The sequence below is a fragment of the Meriones unguiculatus genome, chromosome 3 (genome assembly GCF_030254825.1).
Source record: "Meriones unguiculatus strain TT.TT164.6M chromosome 3, Bangor_MerUng_6.1, whole genome shotgun sequence".
Lineage (NCBI taxonomy): Eukaryota > Metazoa > Chordata > Mammalia > Rodentia > Muridae > Meriones > Meriones unguiculatus.
The window spans coordinates 51,188,800-51,204,848 of NC_083351.1; the positions used below are offsets into that span (position 1 = coordinate 51,188,800).

General features: G+C 48.8%; 1 protein-coding gene across 6 annotated transcripts in view; it reads right to left on the reverse strand.

The window, feature by feature from the left end:
• Nucleotides 1–2,412: 2,412 nt before the first annotated feature.
• Nucleotides 2,413–16,049, reverse strand: part of Adcyap1r1 (ADCYAP receptor type I) — a 48,455-nt gene continuing 34,818 nt past the window's right edge. For 4 of the 6 annotated variants that reach the window (XM_021648147.2, XM_021648137.2, XM_060379963.1 and 1 more), the window contains 4 exons: nucleotides 12,132–12,215; nucleotides 9,170–9,299; nucleotides 8,241–8,282; nucleotides 2,413–6,893 (listed from right to left, as the gene is read on the reverse strand). In XM_021648147.2, coding sequence (XP_021503822.1) covers nucleotides 6,705–6,893; nucleotides 8,241–8,282; nucleotides 9,170–9,299; nucleotides 12,132–12,215 — 445 coding nt within the window. In that variant the 3' untranslated portion in view covers nucleotides 2,413–6,704. The remainder of the gene's footprint in view (nucleotides 6,894–8,240; nucleotides 8,283–9,169; nucleotides 9,300–12,131; nucleotides 12,216–16,049) is intronic. The other 2 variants (XM_021648156.2, XM_021648165.2) reach the window with 2 other exon arrangements.

The following is a 16,049-nucleotide window of genomic DNA, read 5'->3' on the forward strand; positions in this document are numbered from 1 at the left end:
ATAAAATTCTGTCTCCTTTAGGCCACTTTTTATTTGGAGTTTTCAGTTATGGCCTCTGGATTTGACCTTAATTATCTCCAAGATGACTCAAAGTCTCATGATGATCTGTATTCTTGGATGGATCTGAATTCTCAGATCATCTCTGGTGGTCTACAGATGCAGAGATTATTGCTCAACCTTAAAAGCAGCTGAAGGCAAATTTTTCTTGTGCCTCTTTAGGCCTCCTAAAACAGACAGGGGTCTCATGCTGCCAGTGTCTTTTTGCTGTCTGTCTCCTAAGAATTGAACCACTGCTCAAGTCCAACGTTTATAAACAGGCTAGGGTGTCCAGCCACATCCTCTCGGGTAGGATAGGTGGTCCAGTGGTTCTTAAAGTGCTATCTCCAAGTGGTGGCAGCAGCAGCAGCAGCAGCAGCAGCAACAAACTGTTGAACTCAAGGTCAGCCATTGCAATGGTTTGAATAGGTATGCCCCCCCCCATAGACTAATGTGTATGAATGCTTAGACATAGGAAGTGACACTGTTAGGAGGTGTGGCCTTGTTGGAGGAAGTATGTCACTATGAATATGGGCTCTGAGGTCTTATATGCTCAAGCTACACCTAGTCTCCTGCTGCCTATGGATCAAGATGTAGAACTCTTAGCTCCTTTCCCTGCACCTGGTTTGTCTTCTTGCAGCCATGTTTTCTACCATGATAATAATGGACTAATCTCTGAAACTGTAACCCTGCCTCAATTAAATGTTTCCCTTTAAAAGAGTTGCCATCATCGTGGTGTTTCTTCACAGCAATAAAACCAAGACAGCCATGCTGTATCAGAAACTGGGGTCGGGGCGGGGGGAGGTAGCAACATATGATGGTTTTGGTTCAGCCAAAGCTTGAGAATCATGGATGCCTGAAAGGACTTTTACTTGTGGTTACCAACCAATAACCAGGAGTTACCTAGAAAACATTGGAATTCAAGGTTTCCTTGGCACATGGAAAGAAAGAGGCTGGAATGGCCCTCAGTGTTGGGGAGAAAGATACTTAATTCCCATGAACTAAGTATTTTGATATTTCCATTTGCCAAGAAATTCTGCCTTGACACGTAAGTCAAGATTTCCAACTTTGTTTGGTGCTTCACCTTTGCTTCTTGATTATGACCTCTAAGAATGAAACATGGATCCTCCACTTGCCGTGGTCAAATGATGACAGCTCTAGCAAAGTCTTCTGAGGGAGCAGCCAGCAGACTCAGATCCACTGGGAGATTATTTTTCAGATCGAGGTGTCTGTTCAATGAGTCATGGGACATGGCCCATCAATCTCCCAAAAGGAGAAAAGGGCAGATGCAGCCCTGAAAAGCACAACATGTTAGTTTCCTAGATTCTGGGTTAAGAGGCCTCTAGGGCCTATCCGAGTGAAAGGCTGACATTTGTTGGCTTTCAATTTGTTTCACTGATGTCACTTCCAAGTGGTCTGATAGCTGGAGGGAGCTAGCTCTGTAATGACTGTAGACTTCCATCCCATCCTTAATACTTTGGAATGATTTTAAATTTCTATATTTGTAACCCTGACCTGCTCTCAGATGGATCCATGAAAGCACTACCCCTACAGGTAGAACAGCCTGGAACAAAGATACGAGGCTGTAATAAGGAAGGCACAATCAGAAACAGGATGCTATATGTGGGATGCTGGCTAAACATCTCAAGCTATGGACTACGGAGGCAGTGACATCTGCAGTGTCAGGACCCCAGTATAACGGACTCACCAGGATTGGTGGCAGGAACTGTGACAACAACCTGGCCATCGGTTTTGTGGCATGACCTGTAGCTTTGGGTAACTCTTCTTGTTTCTTCACCCTGACACAAATTCTCTGACTCTTTTTTTTTTAATTGCTGACATTCCATTGCCAGCAATTAAAATATTACTAACGTAATGAGCAGAAGAGTTATAACCAACAATGGGCCCTTAATGAAATGAAGGCTACTTAGAATCCGTTACGTGGTGTGTCGGGGGTGGGTGACGCTGACGCTCCAAGAAGGTTGTGGGCGGAACACTGACAGCTAAGGGCATACCTGGGCTGAGCTGAACCACTCCCTGTAGGCAATCTGGGGGCTTTCAGAATCTGCGGGCTGCTCCCACCAAACTACATGAAGGTCATGCGGCATCAGAGAATTTAGGGTAAGCCACTTCCATTTTCAGACACCCAAGTGAGGCCACCTCCACACACATCACAAGAATGTCCTTTTAAGGACAGAGCTTCCTCTCTTTCACTCCTCCATTTAAGCTCACTCAAGAGCTGTTCTCATGCCTCTCTTCTAGAAGGCAAAAGGCCACGAGGCTTTGAAGACTACACTACTCTGGTAGTCTAAGGGGATTCCCCTCCCTCCCTCTCTTTCTTCTGCCCTCCACTTGCAGCAATTTACAGGCACCAAGAAAAATGATAAGACATTTATTGAGTCATCTACAGCAGTTTGACATCCTTAAAATCCCAGACAAGGTGAGAGCACAGCATTGATGGAGGCAGCGGTAGCAGTGAGGTCCGTGGGATTTATCTTTATTGTGGGAAATTAAACTCAGACTGGTCCAGCTCCCATGAGTGGGCCTGGAGCCACGTCTGAAGTACCAAGGGCTGAAACACCCTGACAGACGCTAAGCCTCAGAAGACAGACAGCAGACGAGACACACGTGGCTTAGTACAGACACCACAGGATCTGGAGTTCAGGGAGAGGAAGAAGAATGGGCATTTGGCCAATTCTTGAGGAATGTCCCATACCCTTAAAGGATGCCAGGAGAGATGGCACAGAGATGCTCACAGCACTCAGAGTTCTCGCCATCCTGACCTTCAAAGCAAACTGAATAAAGTGATGAAGATAAAGCTGGAATTCAGTGACCACCAGAGCCCTGTGGTTTCATCCTCACCCTCAGTGCTGGTGGTTTTACAAACAGGATAAAGGTTAACTTAAGAGTGCTCAAAGCAGAAGATAAGCTGCAAGAAGGATACCTTTCAGAGTCTACACCCTAAGAATGAGCACACAGCTGTGTTGTTTTCAGAGTTTATAAAGTCACAGGGAGCATTTCGTTTCCATTCCTAGCTAGGGGATAGATGATGATGCAACCATGGCTACCTCATTGCAGATTAGGGGTTGAGGATGAGGAGGTATGGAGTCCCAGAACAGATGGAGAGAGCCAAGTTCCTTCTATCTTTATACCAACTCCATTGCTTCTCCTGCACTGTAGCATGAACAACTAGTCTTTCTTCCACTCCTTCAAAAGATACACTGCATTCAATGTCTGCTTGCTTGAAGTGTTACATCTGGCTCACGCAAGGCTAGGCAATACTGGTAGGGCCACATTCTCATTCAAAAACATGCTAGGCATACCTGTTGCCTCATGAGCTGGTTTCCAGCTCCCTAGGCTCAAGTGGAATTTGACATGATACTCACTGCCTTCTCTTTGTATGGGGTAAAGGGTATTCAAGGAATCCAAAAGGGAGTCTCTCACAGCTTTCCCTCCAAGGAAGAGGGGGTACAGACCAAATAGCAGAGCCCCTGGTGCTGGGCGACCAAGCACCAGTATGCTGACCAAGCTCCATTCCAACTCCCCAGAGACGTCAGTCTGAGGAAGAGAAGGGTTAGGAAAGGACCCACCAAGGGCTGCTGATCATGTCAAGGACAACCTCATCACTGTCCACTGAGAGTGTAGTCAGGACCAAAGTATGGTGGATCCCAAGACTCACCCACAAATCTGTCTTTCTGGCAGCCTCAGCATTCCTCTTACATAATCCCATGTTCTAAAGACTATCCCCTCTCCTGAAATCTGCTGCTTACCCTATAGCTGGACAGTCATGACAGGAGACAAGGACAAGACAGGGATGTCCTCATCCCCTAAGCTGGGTTGTTCATGAGATGAGATTTGGCCTTTAGGGTTTCCTAGAACAACACCCTACTTCCCAGAAATGATCCTTCACAGGCTGGGTGCCCCATGGAACTGCTACGCTCCTGTCTTGAGGTTTCCAAGTTCAAGAAGCTCTTTTTACCTGCCAGACAGGATTTCTTAATAGCTTTCCCTTTTCTGGGTCCAGGCTACACTACTACAACTCTTGCCTGGGCCTATTCCAAAAGAAGATGGTTGGTTTTAGACAGAACCCCAGTGGTACACTGGCCTACACACAAATCAGTAAGTCTTATTGCTTGCACTATATATGTAAGAGAGTCAAAGGGGAAGGGCTTTACCCAGCCTCATGCTATCTCTTCACTGACGGTGGCCTAAAAGTCAGACCCACCTGGGAACATGCACAATCCTTCAGGCCCATCTTCTCACAAGACTAGCAAAAAAAAAATTCTTTCAGACAGGAAAACAAAGCAACAGGAACCTGGAACTTGAACTAGGGCCCAGGCCCAGGGCTCAGGAAGCAGCAGCAGGGGCTCAGGAAGCAGTGGGGGCTCAGGGTTGATCTGGTTTTTTGTTGTTTTGCAACTAGAAAGTCACAGTTTCTTCTTCCACAGTGAAGCAGACCCACTGGTGGGGGTGATGACAAGTGAATGGGGTTTGTAGCCCAAGGGCTGCACCTTGGATGGAGTGTGCCACAGGCAACCTGTCCCTGCCAGGAATAGAAGGCTAGCTCTGCACAAAATGCCTGAGGTCCCATTCAAATGACCATAGCCAGTGCTCTACCATCTTGTACTGTGGTATCCAAATGGGAAACTAAACAGCATGTCATACCCCCCCACATACACACCTTAGATGATATACACAAGGATACATCTCTGTTTGCCTGCCTTAGTTTTTGACTAATACAGAATCCAGAGAAGCACTAGAAACAACCTCATTTCATAAACAAGGTAGCTGTGGCCTGGCACACGGCACATTGTGTTCACAGTCATGAGCCCAGCTGGAATACTGGACCAAGGCTCTTCTAAATGGCTCAGGCTCCCTATAACTGTCCAAAGTGCAAGGTGATCAACTGATTTTCTTGTTTGGCTGATAACATGGTTCTGGGAACAGGGGAGGGGATGGTGGTAAGAGATAAGATGCAGGAGGAAAGGGTCAATGTATACTCAGTGGTCCAAGCCACTAAATGTTTCTGGAAAAGAACATGGAGGTGCATACTCCTTCTGGCTTTGCTGAAGACCCAAGAACTTACTTCACCAGCCAAAAACACAGACTTCATCTCTAACTCATATCAACTACAACAGTCTCCGGTCTTTCTAACGGCTCCCCCATCAACACTGTCATAAATCTCGTAGAACCCCTTCTGCATAATACAACAGCAAGCAAGAAGACAGCATCCCACACTCCCCATGCATTCCAGAGCACGACCATGAACAAGTCCACAGAGGCCAGAACAAGAACAAGCATCAACATGGAATGATCAGGGCCCCATGGCCCCATGGCATTACTGTTTTGTTTTGTTTTTTTCCTCTACCTTTCCAAAACTGGATGTGGCCTTATTTTAAAGTCTTAGGTTATGGCTGTGCAAACAGTCAGCCAGAGAGGCAAGATGGGCACTAGAGAACCCCCACTCCTCCCATCAGCATCTCCTGTTCCTGCACATGACAGACACAGTGTTCCCTCCAAACACTCTCAGAGGCCCACAAGTGATCCAAATGTCAAGGGCACACAGAGGAAGTAAGTCTTGAAGATATCTGAGTTTAGTAACTGAGTCCAGGCTGGGGATGGCATGTAGGGTTCCTTGTCATCAGTAGAGGTGGGGCTGTGGGTAGCCCTGGACCCAGACTTGGCTCACAGAAATTGAAAGTTGCTTCAGAACTCATTGATTTCACTGCAAGGTGGCTGGTTCATTCTAGACATGGCTTTGACTTCTGGGAAAATGGAGAAGAGAGAGGGTGGGGTTCTCTGCGCTTGATGTGGCTGGAGAGCAGCTTCTTCAGACCATCCACTGTGGGCCAAAAGGGTAGAAATAAAGCCTCCACATGATCCAGTCTTGAGTCAGGAGCACAGTTGTGGACGTGGTAGGATCTTCAGCTATCCCATCTCCTTCCCAGTTGAATCTGCATTTCTGGCTCTCAGCTCTTAGATCAAATGAAAAGCACCAGAACTTTCCCTGACCCTCACCCCCTCCCTCACACACACACACACACACACACACACACATACACTCCAACTTAAGTCTTTGATTAAAAGAGCCCTGGAGCCCTCCCATCCCCCAGGCACACAGGAGCTGACACCTGGACAACCTAAATTCCAGGTAAGCAAAAGGAGCCTCAGGCTGGTCTACTCCAAAGAGTGCTCAGGACACTGAGCTACATCCCTGGCCAATTGCAGGACTTGGTACAGGCTGAGAAGGGCCTACATCCAAAGTCAATTCAGTGAAAGGCTGCTGGGGTAAGCACTACCCCAGCCTCTCCAAAGCAGGCATGTTTCAGCCTCAGCTCACAAGGCCTTGTACCTGGGATCAGGCCATCACTGAGGCTGGCCTTGACACAGTGGGTAGAGCTAGGTGAGCAGGGGTGCGGGTTTGGAGGAGAGATGGGGCAACTTTCCAAATCTGAGGTGTATTTACATGTCAAATTGGGCTCAGTGGACCACAGTAGGCAGGACCCAAACAGGAGGAGCAATATCAGCCTATACCCTATCTCTCTCTTCCCCCTTGGAGGAGCCCAGCTTCCTACCCAGGGCCTGCCCAAGGAGAGGGGAGAGGCACAAACATGCGCAGGCACCGGCCCGCGGCCCCAGCCTGTGCAGGAGAAGGAGGGAGATAGGGCTCAGGTGGCCAAGTTGTCGGCCGGGAGGCTGGACATGCGGAGCTGGGAGCTGCTCTTGCTCAGGATGGACAGCTGGGTCCCCCCATTCACACCACTGCTGGCCAGGGATGGATGCCGGTGCTTGAAGTCCATAGTGAAGTAACGGTTCACCTTCCAGCTCCGCCATTTCCTTTTCACCTCTGCCTGTACCTGTGAGGAACAACATGCGTGTGACATCCCGGTGAGCATCTCCTATGCCCTGGCCTGGTGCTTTCCCAGCTGCCCCCGTGACTCCTGACCCACTCCCTAGCTGTACCCTGCAGCCTTGTCCTAGTCTGTCGTGGCAAGGATTCTGGACAGTGTCCTGCTGTCAGGGCCTCTCAGAGACCAGTCCTTTGGAACTATTAAAAAAAAAAAAAAACAAAACAACAAAAAAACTTTCTTAACAACCTCTTGAAGCATAGGGGTCAAATAAAGATCCTCAGCCTCGTCGACCACTGTAGGATGCAGATAGCTTGAACTATCCCAGATGCCCAAAGCCCATGAATGGTGACAGGAACATCTCCGGATAAGACCTAGACATCCACAGTTTTAGATGCTTCCACGGTGAGGACTTCTGAGACTGAGAGTTAGAAAATCGTCCATGCCTCTTGGCAAACTTCCATGTAGCTCTCCACATAGTAAATGGTTGCCTTGCCAAGAAAGCCTGAGCCTCCATATGCCACTTCAGCCAAGCACCTTTACGCAGTACACAGACTGCACGACTAGACACAGCACCCACACCCACTTTCTCCACTTCGTGTCTGCACTCCCTTGGCAAACTCCTGACAAGCTGCCCATACTCCCACATCTGGGCTTTAAGCAAGGCCCTCTGGGCTCTCTGTCTGTCCTAATGTGATCGGTGCTGTAAGTTGGCCATCTGATCATGGCAGCTAGTTGTCTTGAGTTTTAGATGAAAACAAGAGGAAGAGCCTGTTGAGGCTACAGCCTCAGGGGAAAAGACCCCTCCCCATTTAGCCCATTCCACCACTTCCCAGGCAGCTCTATTCTGGGCTCTGGTCCAGAACATTATCCCAGGAGGCTGGAGAGGGAGCCCCAAGTGCTAGCTCTATATAAAACACCTCTAAAAGGTTCCAGGCATCTCCTTAGGCTTTCTTCCAAATTCCCACAGGCTCTGTGCTAGCAGGGACAAAGAGGCTGGCTTCCTGTGGCTCAACAGCACAACCCACCACAGGCTGATGACCTACAGGCACTAGCTCCTACTCATTAAGGCATGTCTTTTGAAGAGAACAAGCTCTGGAGTTGTGTTCTCAAAAGGCTCACCATCTGTACTTTAGTCTGTCTGCAGGTGTGGCCTTAAATGCAGAGGCAGAGCGATTCTCGAACAGATGGGACATGCCAGGAGACATTGGTACCACATAACGCTGTAGCTATGTCACTCACTCCCTATCCTTACTTCTGGGAACCTGGAAGATCCAACCCAACAAATATGCTCCCAGTCTTTCCCCAGCAAGCCCCACCCGTACTGCTGAGAAAGTTGGAAGGACTGTGTCTTACCTCCCCATTCAGGAAGCAGTAGAGTACAGCCACCACAAAGCCCTAGGGAGAGAACACAAACAACCATGAGCCTACCAGCAAGAGAGATCTCCAGAGACACTGTGGGCATGTGGGAGGAATGGAAGCAGAAAAGATGCCAGGAAGAAGAAAACACCACAGTCTAGACAGGGTACACCTGATCAAGGCTCTAAGATAAGGCAGATGCCCTTCTCCACAAAGACAGGCACTTCCATGATGCCAAAGTGTTGCTAGACCAGACCACACTAATAGACATCTCAACTTGGATCTCACATCCACTTGCCAAATAGCCCCTATTGCCAACGACTATCTTTACCCAGCAAAGCAAATCATGAGCAGTAAGTACGTGGCAGACTATGAATTTAGCTAGTCTATACTCAACAAAGCAACCCTTTCCGAAGGCTGAAAGCCAGGTCTGTAGGTTCTCAGTACCCTGGGCTGTCATTTTAAACAGCCAGAAGCATGATAGTCGGAATATGTCAGTAAACATAAAGATGGGAATCCTGGGTTGCAATTTCTGGGTGAGAACTTCATCTGCAATACAGCCTCACCAGAGTAAGAATGTGAATTTCGGAAAAGAGTTTTGGATAGCAATTCAAGCCAGCTGCACAGAATATTTTCTGACCATCAAACTCAAGCACTAATTTAAAGAGGTGGGTTAGAGAGAGATGCTCTCCCTTTACAGCCCACCACCACTACTTCCGTCATTCACTTCCTGGCTGTGGTGAGGCATGAACTTCCTTACAGTCACATACTCATTGCTGCCTGTGGAGGACATCAGATCTAGTAGCCATGTCAGAGACAAACACTGAGGTTGGAAGTCGGGGTTCACAGGGTTACAGTGCTGACAGCAGTTCAGAGGCCAGGGCTTAATTCCAACAAACTATGTCCTCTGAATGCATCGTACCTACCTGGAAAGAGCCCAGCCCAAGCTCAAACACAAGTCTTTCCCTCTTGCTGACATTCTCTGGAGAAAAGGCAAATACTGTGTAGTGGATTCCAAACAGTGGGATGAGCAGCAGAGTGGAGCGGGCCAGCCGTCTGTCAGGAAAAAGCAAACATCTGCTCTGGGGACTGCAGGGCTTGGGAACCTGAATGGCAGAGGGCCTGTCATTAGCCCTGGCTACCCTTCAGTGCCCCTGTTCACAGACCCTCTTGGCATTCTTCAATGGTGCAAGGGCCTGGGAGTGAGGGAGCCAACTAAAGCACATGGATCCTAGGATGTTGTAAGTCGGCTGGGCACCTAGTCAGGACCCTGTAAGGCCACTGAAAATATACCATTTATAACACTCTCTTGAGTAATATGTAAAGTTAGGGGAAAACTTAAGATAGGATTCCAGAGTGTTGATCCAAAGCAAACCCATCCTGTCTCATAAGGAAGCTACATGAATTCAAAAACAGCTATCCTAAGACCCATGGGAATAGGGTTTTTCTGAATCTGGTTATAGCCAGGGACACTGGGTACAATGCTGATGACCAGAAAGGAGGGTCATAGGTGGGCCATGCAAGAAACTTGGGAAGGTTTCAAGGAAGAACTTGATGATGAAGCAGAAATTCTACCTGCATCAGAGAGAGATGCTGACCCAGAAACTGAACCAAAGGAGGAAAAGACTGTCTACCCCAAGGACTGGACAGCAAGCAAGCCAACCAGTCCTTCTGGGATTCTCTCCTGCTCTTAGCTCTTGAAATAGAGCCAAGAGTAGGTTAGAGCCTTGTATAACAAACAGTACAGGGGCAGAAGAGGTCCACAGTGAGGACATCAGGTATGTGTGGACTGGAGCTGCTGCTCCAGAGGGGGTAAATTATCACAGGGGCTTCCCAGACTGGGGTACCATCTCTAACCATCCCAGGACGCTGGGCCCCTCTGAGCCTCCCAGAGACCCAGGCTCTCCCCTGTGGATGTTCTTTCCCTCAGCTGTACCCAGCCCCCTGGGACCATCAGCCTCATCCTATGTGGTCACACCTTAGCCCTCAGAAGTGGACAGTAAATATAAGGGCGACCTTTTGACTGGGATCAAGTCTACCCTGTCCCTCCGTTCCCACTCCAAGTCTATCTCGGAGAAAGTATTCCCACTGCATGTTGGAATACAGATTTCTTCAAATGCCAAATCCCTAAATTCTGTATAAATCCCTTGATATCCTAGCCTCTGTGAGAAGGAAGACAAGGAGAAGGAGGGAAAGGAATGGAGAAAGAGATTGGAAGGAAGGAGGAATGTGAATTTGAGGTGACCTTTAGGAGAAGGTTCAACCCAGAAAGAAGGAAGCCCACAATTGTTGGTCTCAGAGTCCCCTCCTTGCTCAAAGGAAGCATATTCTATAACCACTGACGGTCCCTAGACCAGGACAGGGTCACTGGGATATGAGTGAGTCCCTGCAATGAGCCCACATAGATTCCTAGCAGTCTGCTTTCATTTTTGTCCATAGCATAGGGGCCCTGAAGAGAACCCCTCTTTTATCTATTGGGTCTCACAGCAACCACCTTTAGGCACATAGTCAGCACTGGAAATGCCCAGGTTATGGAAGAGCAACAGGACTACCCAGGCATACAATCTAGAATCCTTAAAACCCAGCATCTCCCAGGCACCAGGTCCTGTTTGCCTCTCAGGGCCCAGGATCTCCCACCAGAAAGCATCAGGGTGTGTCTGGAGACAGAACGGAAGTTGGAAATGCTGAGAAATGTGCTTAGCAAAGAACATGCAGATCTGGAGGTCCTGTTGTGTCCTAACACAGTCTAGGGCCCTGCATTCTTTCGCCAGCTTTCCCTCTACAGTGTACCCATTCCAGGTTCTTGCTTCATCAGAGTAAAACGGAACCTAGGAACCAGGTGCCAAGCCTCTCCAGTGTTCACAATGGCATTAGAAGTCTTGGGTTCAGGGATGGTGCCAGACTTCCCAGTCACAAGACAGATTGGGTCTGAGCAGAGGTTTTCCCAAGGTATGGCCCAAGAGCAGTATCTGCACTCCCACAGCATTGACAAGAATAATAGCCAGGAACACTTTAGCGGGCCCTTGGCAGACAGTGAGTGGTGACAGATGAGGGGTCTCCATGAATCCAGTGTGGGGACCTGTGGACCTCTGAGCTGAAAAGTTTTGAGCTGTGACTAACCCAGAGAGACAGTGACACAGCTCTACCTCCATCCTCCTACCGAAAAAAAAAGCCATCAAGAGGAAGAGGAGTCCTACAATTCCAAGAAGAGCTTCCAGCAATCAGAGACTCTCAGCAATCAGAGCTATGATTGGGCTGCCAGGAAAGCCACACTTCTAACTCTGTGGGCGTCATAGGTGACCTAGGGTGTGATTCTTAGGATGCTCGAGGCTCTAGTCCTTGCCTTCCCAGTCATGTGACTTACTCCACCTTGCCGTGTTCCAGTTTCCTCATCTATACACTGGAAACAGTGCAAAGAGCCACCTTATAGGGTCCTTGTAGAGACAGAGTCTTAGCCAGGTTACACGCAATGTGCTCATCACATAGAGAATTCATCCCAGCTCTGATCTCTTACAGTTTTGCAACTGCCAAGACTTAAAGTCCAGAGGAAGTGGGGGCTGAGGAAGGACACACTTCTGTCAGCAGCCACTAACCGCTGGCTGTGGAGTCAGACAGGTATCAGTAGCCACCACGTCAGGACGTTCTTGCAGTGCCACAGCTCCAATACTCACATGCCTCCAGCCCCACCCACAAGGTTGCAGAGAGCTCACAAGACACATATCAACATGCAACAGCCAGGAATAGGGTAGGCTGGGAGGCATACAGTGGCTCTCCACATTCCTCCAGCCTGGCAGAACCCAAGCACAAGACAGTGGCAGCAAGAGCAACATGCACATCCCCTCCCCACCTCCAGGACTCCCGGCCACAGCCACGGCCATACACACTTACAGAGTAATGGTGGATAGTTCTGACATCTTGCAAGAGTGCTGCTGAGCCCGCTGTGGCTTGCAGTAGCATTTCTGCACGCAGCTGCTGGGTGTGACAAGATTAGCACTTCTGTCAGCTGGGGACACTGGGCAATGAAGAAACTGCAGTAGGGCTTGGGAAGACTTAGTTTACAGGGCACAGGGAGGGCAGAGAAGTGAGGGAATGGAAACAAGCTAAGGAAGTCACCCAGAGGAGAGTGAGGAAGCCAAGGACTAAAACAGTCAGCTCTGGACAAAGGAATGTGTGTCCATAAGTATACATGTATGTGCATGATCATAACACACACACGTATATAAACACATACCCACACACACACACACACACACACACATGAATACACACTCTGAGGCCACTAATATGCTAGTAGTATTAAAAGGCAGATATGTTCGGGCAATGAGGACTGAGATGGGACTCAGACAGGGAGCCAGAGGTCATCAGCCCCAGACTTAGAGCATGGCTTTGCCAAGATTACCCAGTAAAATGAATAGCTGGACGCTCATGCTGTGGACCTCAAAGAAGACTGTCATGAGGAGATAGAGTTCTCTCTCAGCTTGGTAGCAAAGATCACCATGGGTGTTCTGACCATTTTTTCTTCCCCCACACCCACCTCTTCTCAATATAAGCACACACAGAAGACTAGAGGCAGGCTAGACGTAATGGACTATTCATTACTGTAGACCTACTTAGGTATTTACCTACTGAGGTAGCCACTATCCTAGGCAGCTATTCAAATTAAAATCAATCAAAGTCTAATAGAAAGAAAACTCTACTTCCTCAGTTATTCTAGTCACAGTATCAGTTCTTAATAGTCACATATGGCTAGTGGTGATCATGCTGGACACAAAACCACAAAACATTTGAGAAACTCCATAGGACAACAGGAACACTGGTTTCCCTACCAAAGATCAGGAGTCAGGTCACCTTAGATGCTGAGTTATCTCCCCATGGAGCTAACTGAGGCATCTCATGCTGGCTAGTGGATGCATAAATCAGGTGCAGATGGGTTAGATGCGATCAAAGGCAAGTATGCAGGAGCAATTAGTTCCTCGACATTCAAAGAGCTGCTCTCTGACTCCAGCTGAGGCAACTAGAGTCTGGGAACAGGCTACTCTGCTGAGGCAAGAGCATGTTTTTCCAGATGGGCAAACTCCAGCCTTCCCAGCAGGCTGTTCCTCTCCAAGCCAGTGCTGCTCATTCAATAAATGGTATCTATCATTTCATATCACCTATGATGTGGGTGCTGAAGGCCCATTTTATAGGTGTTATTTGATGAGTCGCTACTCAAGTGGTCCCTAGACCAGTGCTAGGAACAGTACTTGACCACATCTCAGAAATAGACTATGATGCCACATGGCCTAGTGACCTACTAGCCCAAGAACTGCATTTCAACCACAGCCTGGAGAGGCCCTGGAGGAGTCCTATTGTAAGGTGGTCATAGATAGCAGAAGTGTCTTGTGGGTCCTCTGTGAATGAAAATGGATTTTGTGTCTGTGCGGTGTGTGTGTGTGGAGAGAGAGAGAGAAAGATCTCTGGGTCCATCAGAACAGCAGGCTGTCCTTTTCATATCATCTCCTTTGCTTAGACCAATTGGCTAACAACCCTTCAAGCCTGGCTGAAGCTTGGGCCAGTCCGAATCAGTGCACAGCACGTATCTATTGCTCAAAGGGGGTCACCTTGAATTCCAAGCTTTAGCCTTTCTTCTCCAAGACCTCTTTCCCCCACCAAACTGTCCCATGCTCCTCCCTTTGGGGGAATCAATGACATTTTATGGTAAACATGGGCTCCTCTGATTTTTCTGTTAAAAATATTGAAAATAGCCAAAGGACAATTTAGTGACAAGTTCACTGGGATGGGAAAGGAAGGTCAAATAAAGGAACAACAAAAGCAAGGGTGACATCCAGAGGGATCTCTGGAAGATTTTCCAGAGAAAGAGAGGAGGAGGCCCTCTCCCAAGACCCTGGCCCTGTCCTGCAGTGACTTACAAATAGACTCACTGAAAAGCAACAGATGGGCAGTGGCAGGCAGGCTACCCTGGAGTATGAGAAAGGCAGGGTATGGGACTCCCAGGACAACTAAGCAAGAGGAAAGAAAGGTCTAGTCTAGAGATGCACCTAGGTCAATCTCAAGGGTCACACTGAAGCCTGGGAATCCCAGCAGATTCAGAAAAGTATGCTAGGTGGTTCCCCTATACCAGCGGTGGTCAGCGGGAGCTGGCCAGTGGGAGTTTGGCAGTGGCTGGTACAGAGTCCCTTCTGCAAGTCAGAGAGCTTTGGCTTCCAGACCCAGCTCTGACATGGCTTCTCTTCATCTATAGGAAGATCAAGGCTACTCCATGGTCTCAGCTCTGAGGGTCTATATCCAGGGTATCCATCCCTGGGGATCTGGCATAAGGCTTTGTGTGAGGGGCTGACTGGACTGCAGTCCCAGGAAACAGCCAATAGAACACTAGACATACATACCTGTCCATGCCCTATGCAGATAGCACCCGCACTTCTTCACCTCTGACCCAAGGAATTCATGCAATACTGCTTCCTTGACATTCTCCAGGCCATGCTGGTCTCCTGACACTCACATGCACCATCTGAATAACGCCTGGTTCCCAGGAGGCATTCCCCAGAAATAGCATCCCTGCTGGAAGTATGGCTCAACATCATATCCTTTTCCAACAGGGAGGCAGAATGAGCTTAGGCTCCCAGATGGAGTCCACTTCAGGCTCAAGGTTTTATAGCTACTGACACAGTGGGCAGTTTTTTTTCCCTAAGTTTCTGCAGATAACAGGTTTCCTAAATCACCCCTGAACTCTGGGCAGATGCTCCTTGACAACGTGGGCATTATGGGGTGCAGGGACTGGAAAGCCTTATGTGTAGGCAAAGCTTCTGGCCAGACATCCTGATTGAAAGGCTACCTTGCTACACAAAGTGTGTCCAGGAAGGTGGTGGAAGAATCCTAGAGGACAATGTGCATAGGTTTCCCCTCTCTACCTCAGATCAAGAAGGTAGATTCTAATGCCCACCTCCAAGAGTAGAACCAGTCATGGGCATTAAGAATGAAGCCAGGCTGCTCCTTGACTGGGCTGAGCCAACTCATTCCCTGCTCAGTCTGAGTCTTCGAGAAAACTTCCTTCTTTTCCACCGTCCAGAGTCAGGGAGATATGTCTAGCAGAAACTTGGGCTTTATACCACAAAATGCTAGCCCTGCCCAGCCCAGGACTGAACCTCGAACAGCCCTAACCTGAGCCCCTGATGACCCTAACACAGGCCCAAGCTCCCCTGCCCTCCAAAAGGCCCCACATCCAGCAGGTCCCTCAAGGTTGAGCCAGGAGCACCTTGGTTGACAGTGAACAAACCCTTAGCATCTGAATGGCTGGAACCAACCTACAGGAAAGGGGGTGAATGCTGGTCTGAGGGCACAGGCAGGGGATCCTCTTGGGCATTCTTGGGGACTCTCAGTCTTAAATTTGTTCTGGAAACAGAGGGGAAAAAAACCAAAGAGCTATTGTGGGTAGACCAAAAGGGGCTTTACAGCAGAATACACATATCTGGGGACCCAGGCACAGCCCTGGAATCTCCCGCCAAGCCCTGCCCATCCCAGTTTCTCCCTCCCCCCAGTGCAGGTGGCAGCCATTGGAGCCAGCTCCCCTGAAGCTCTGGAAGTGGAGTACTTTTATATGGGAGGATATTTAGAGCCCACAGGGATCTTCATCCAGGAAGTCTTCTATTTATACCCAGGCTTAACCCTATCATTCAGAACCTGTGGATCTCAGGAATCCATCCCAGGAAGGACGACTCAAGCCAGTTCCGGTGCTGACTGCCTGCACTGTGGCCACAGCCTAGCTTCTTCCTGTGGTGTTCACCGAGCTTCATGGAGCCCTAGTGCTCT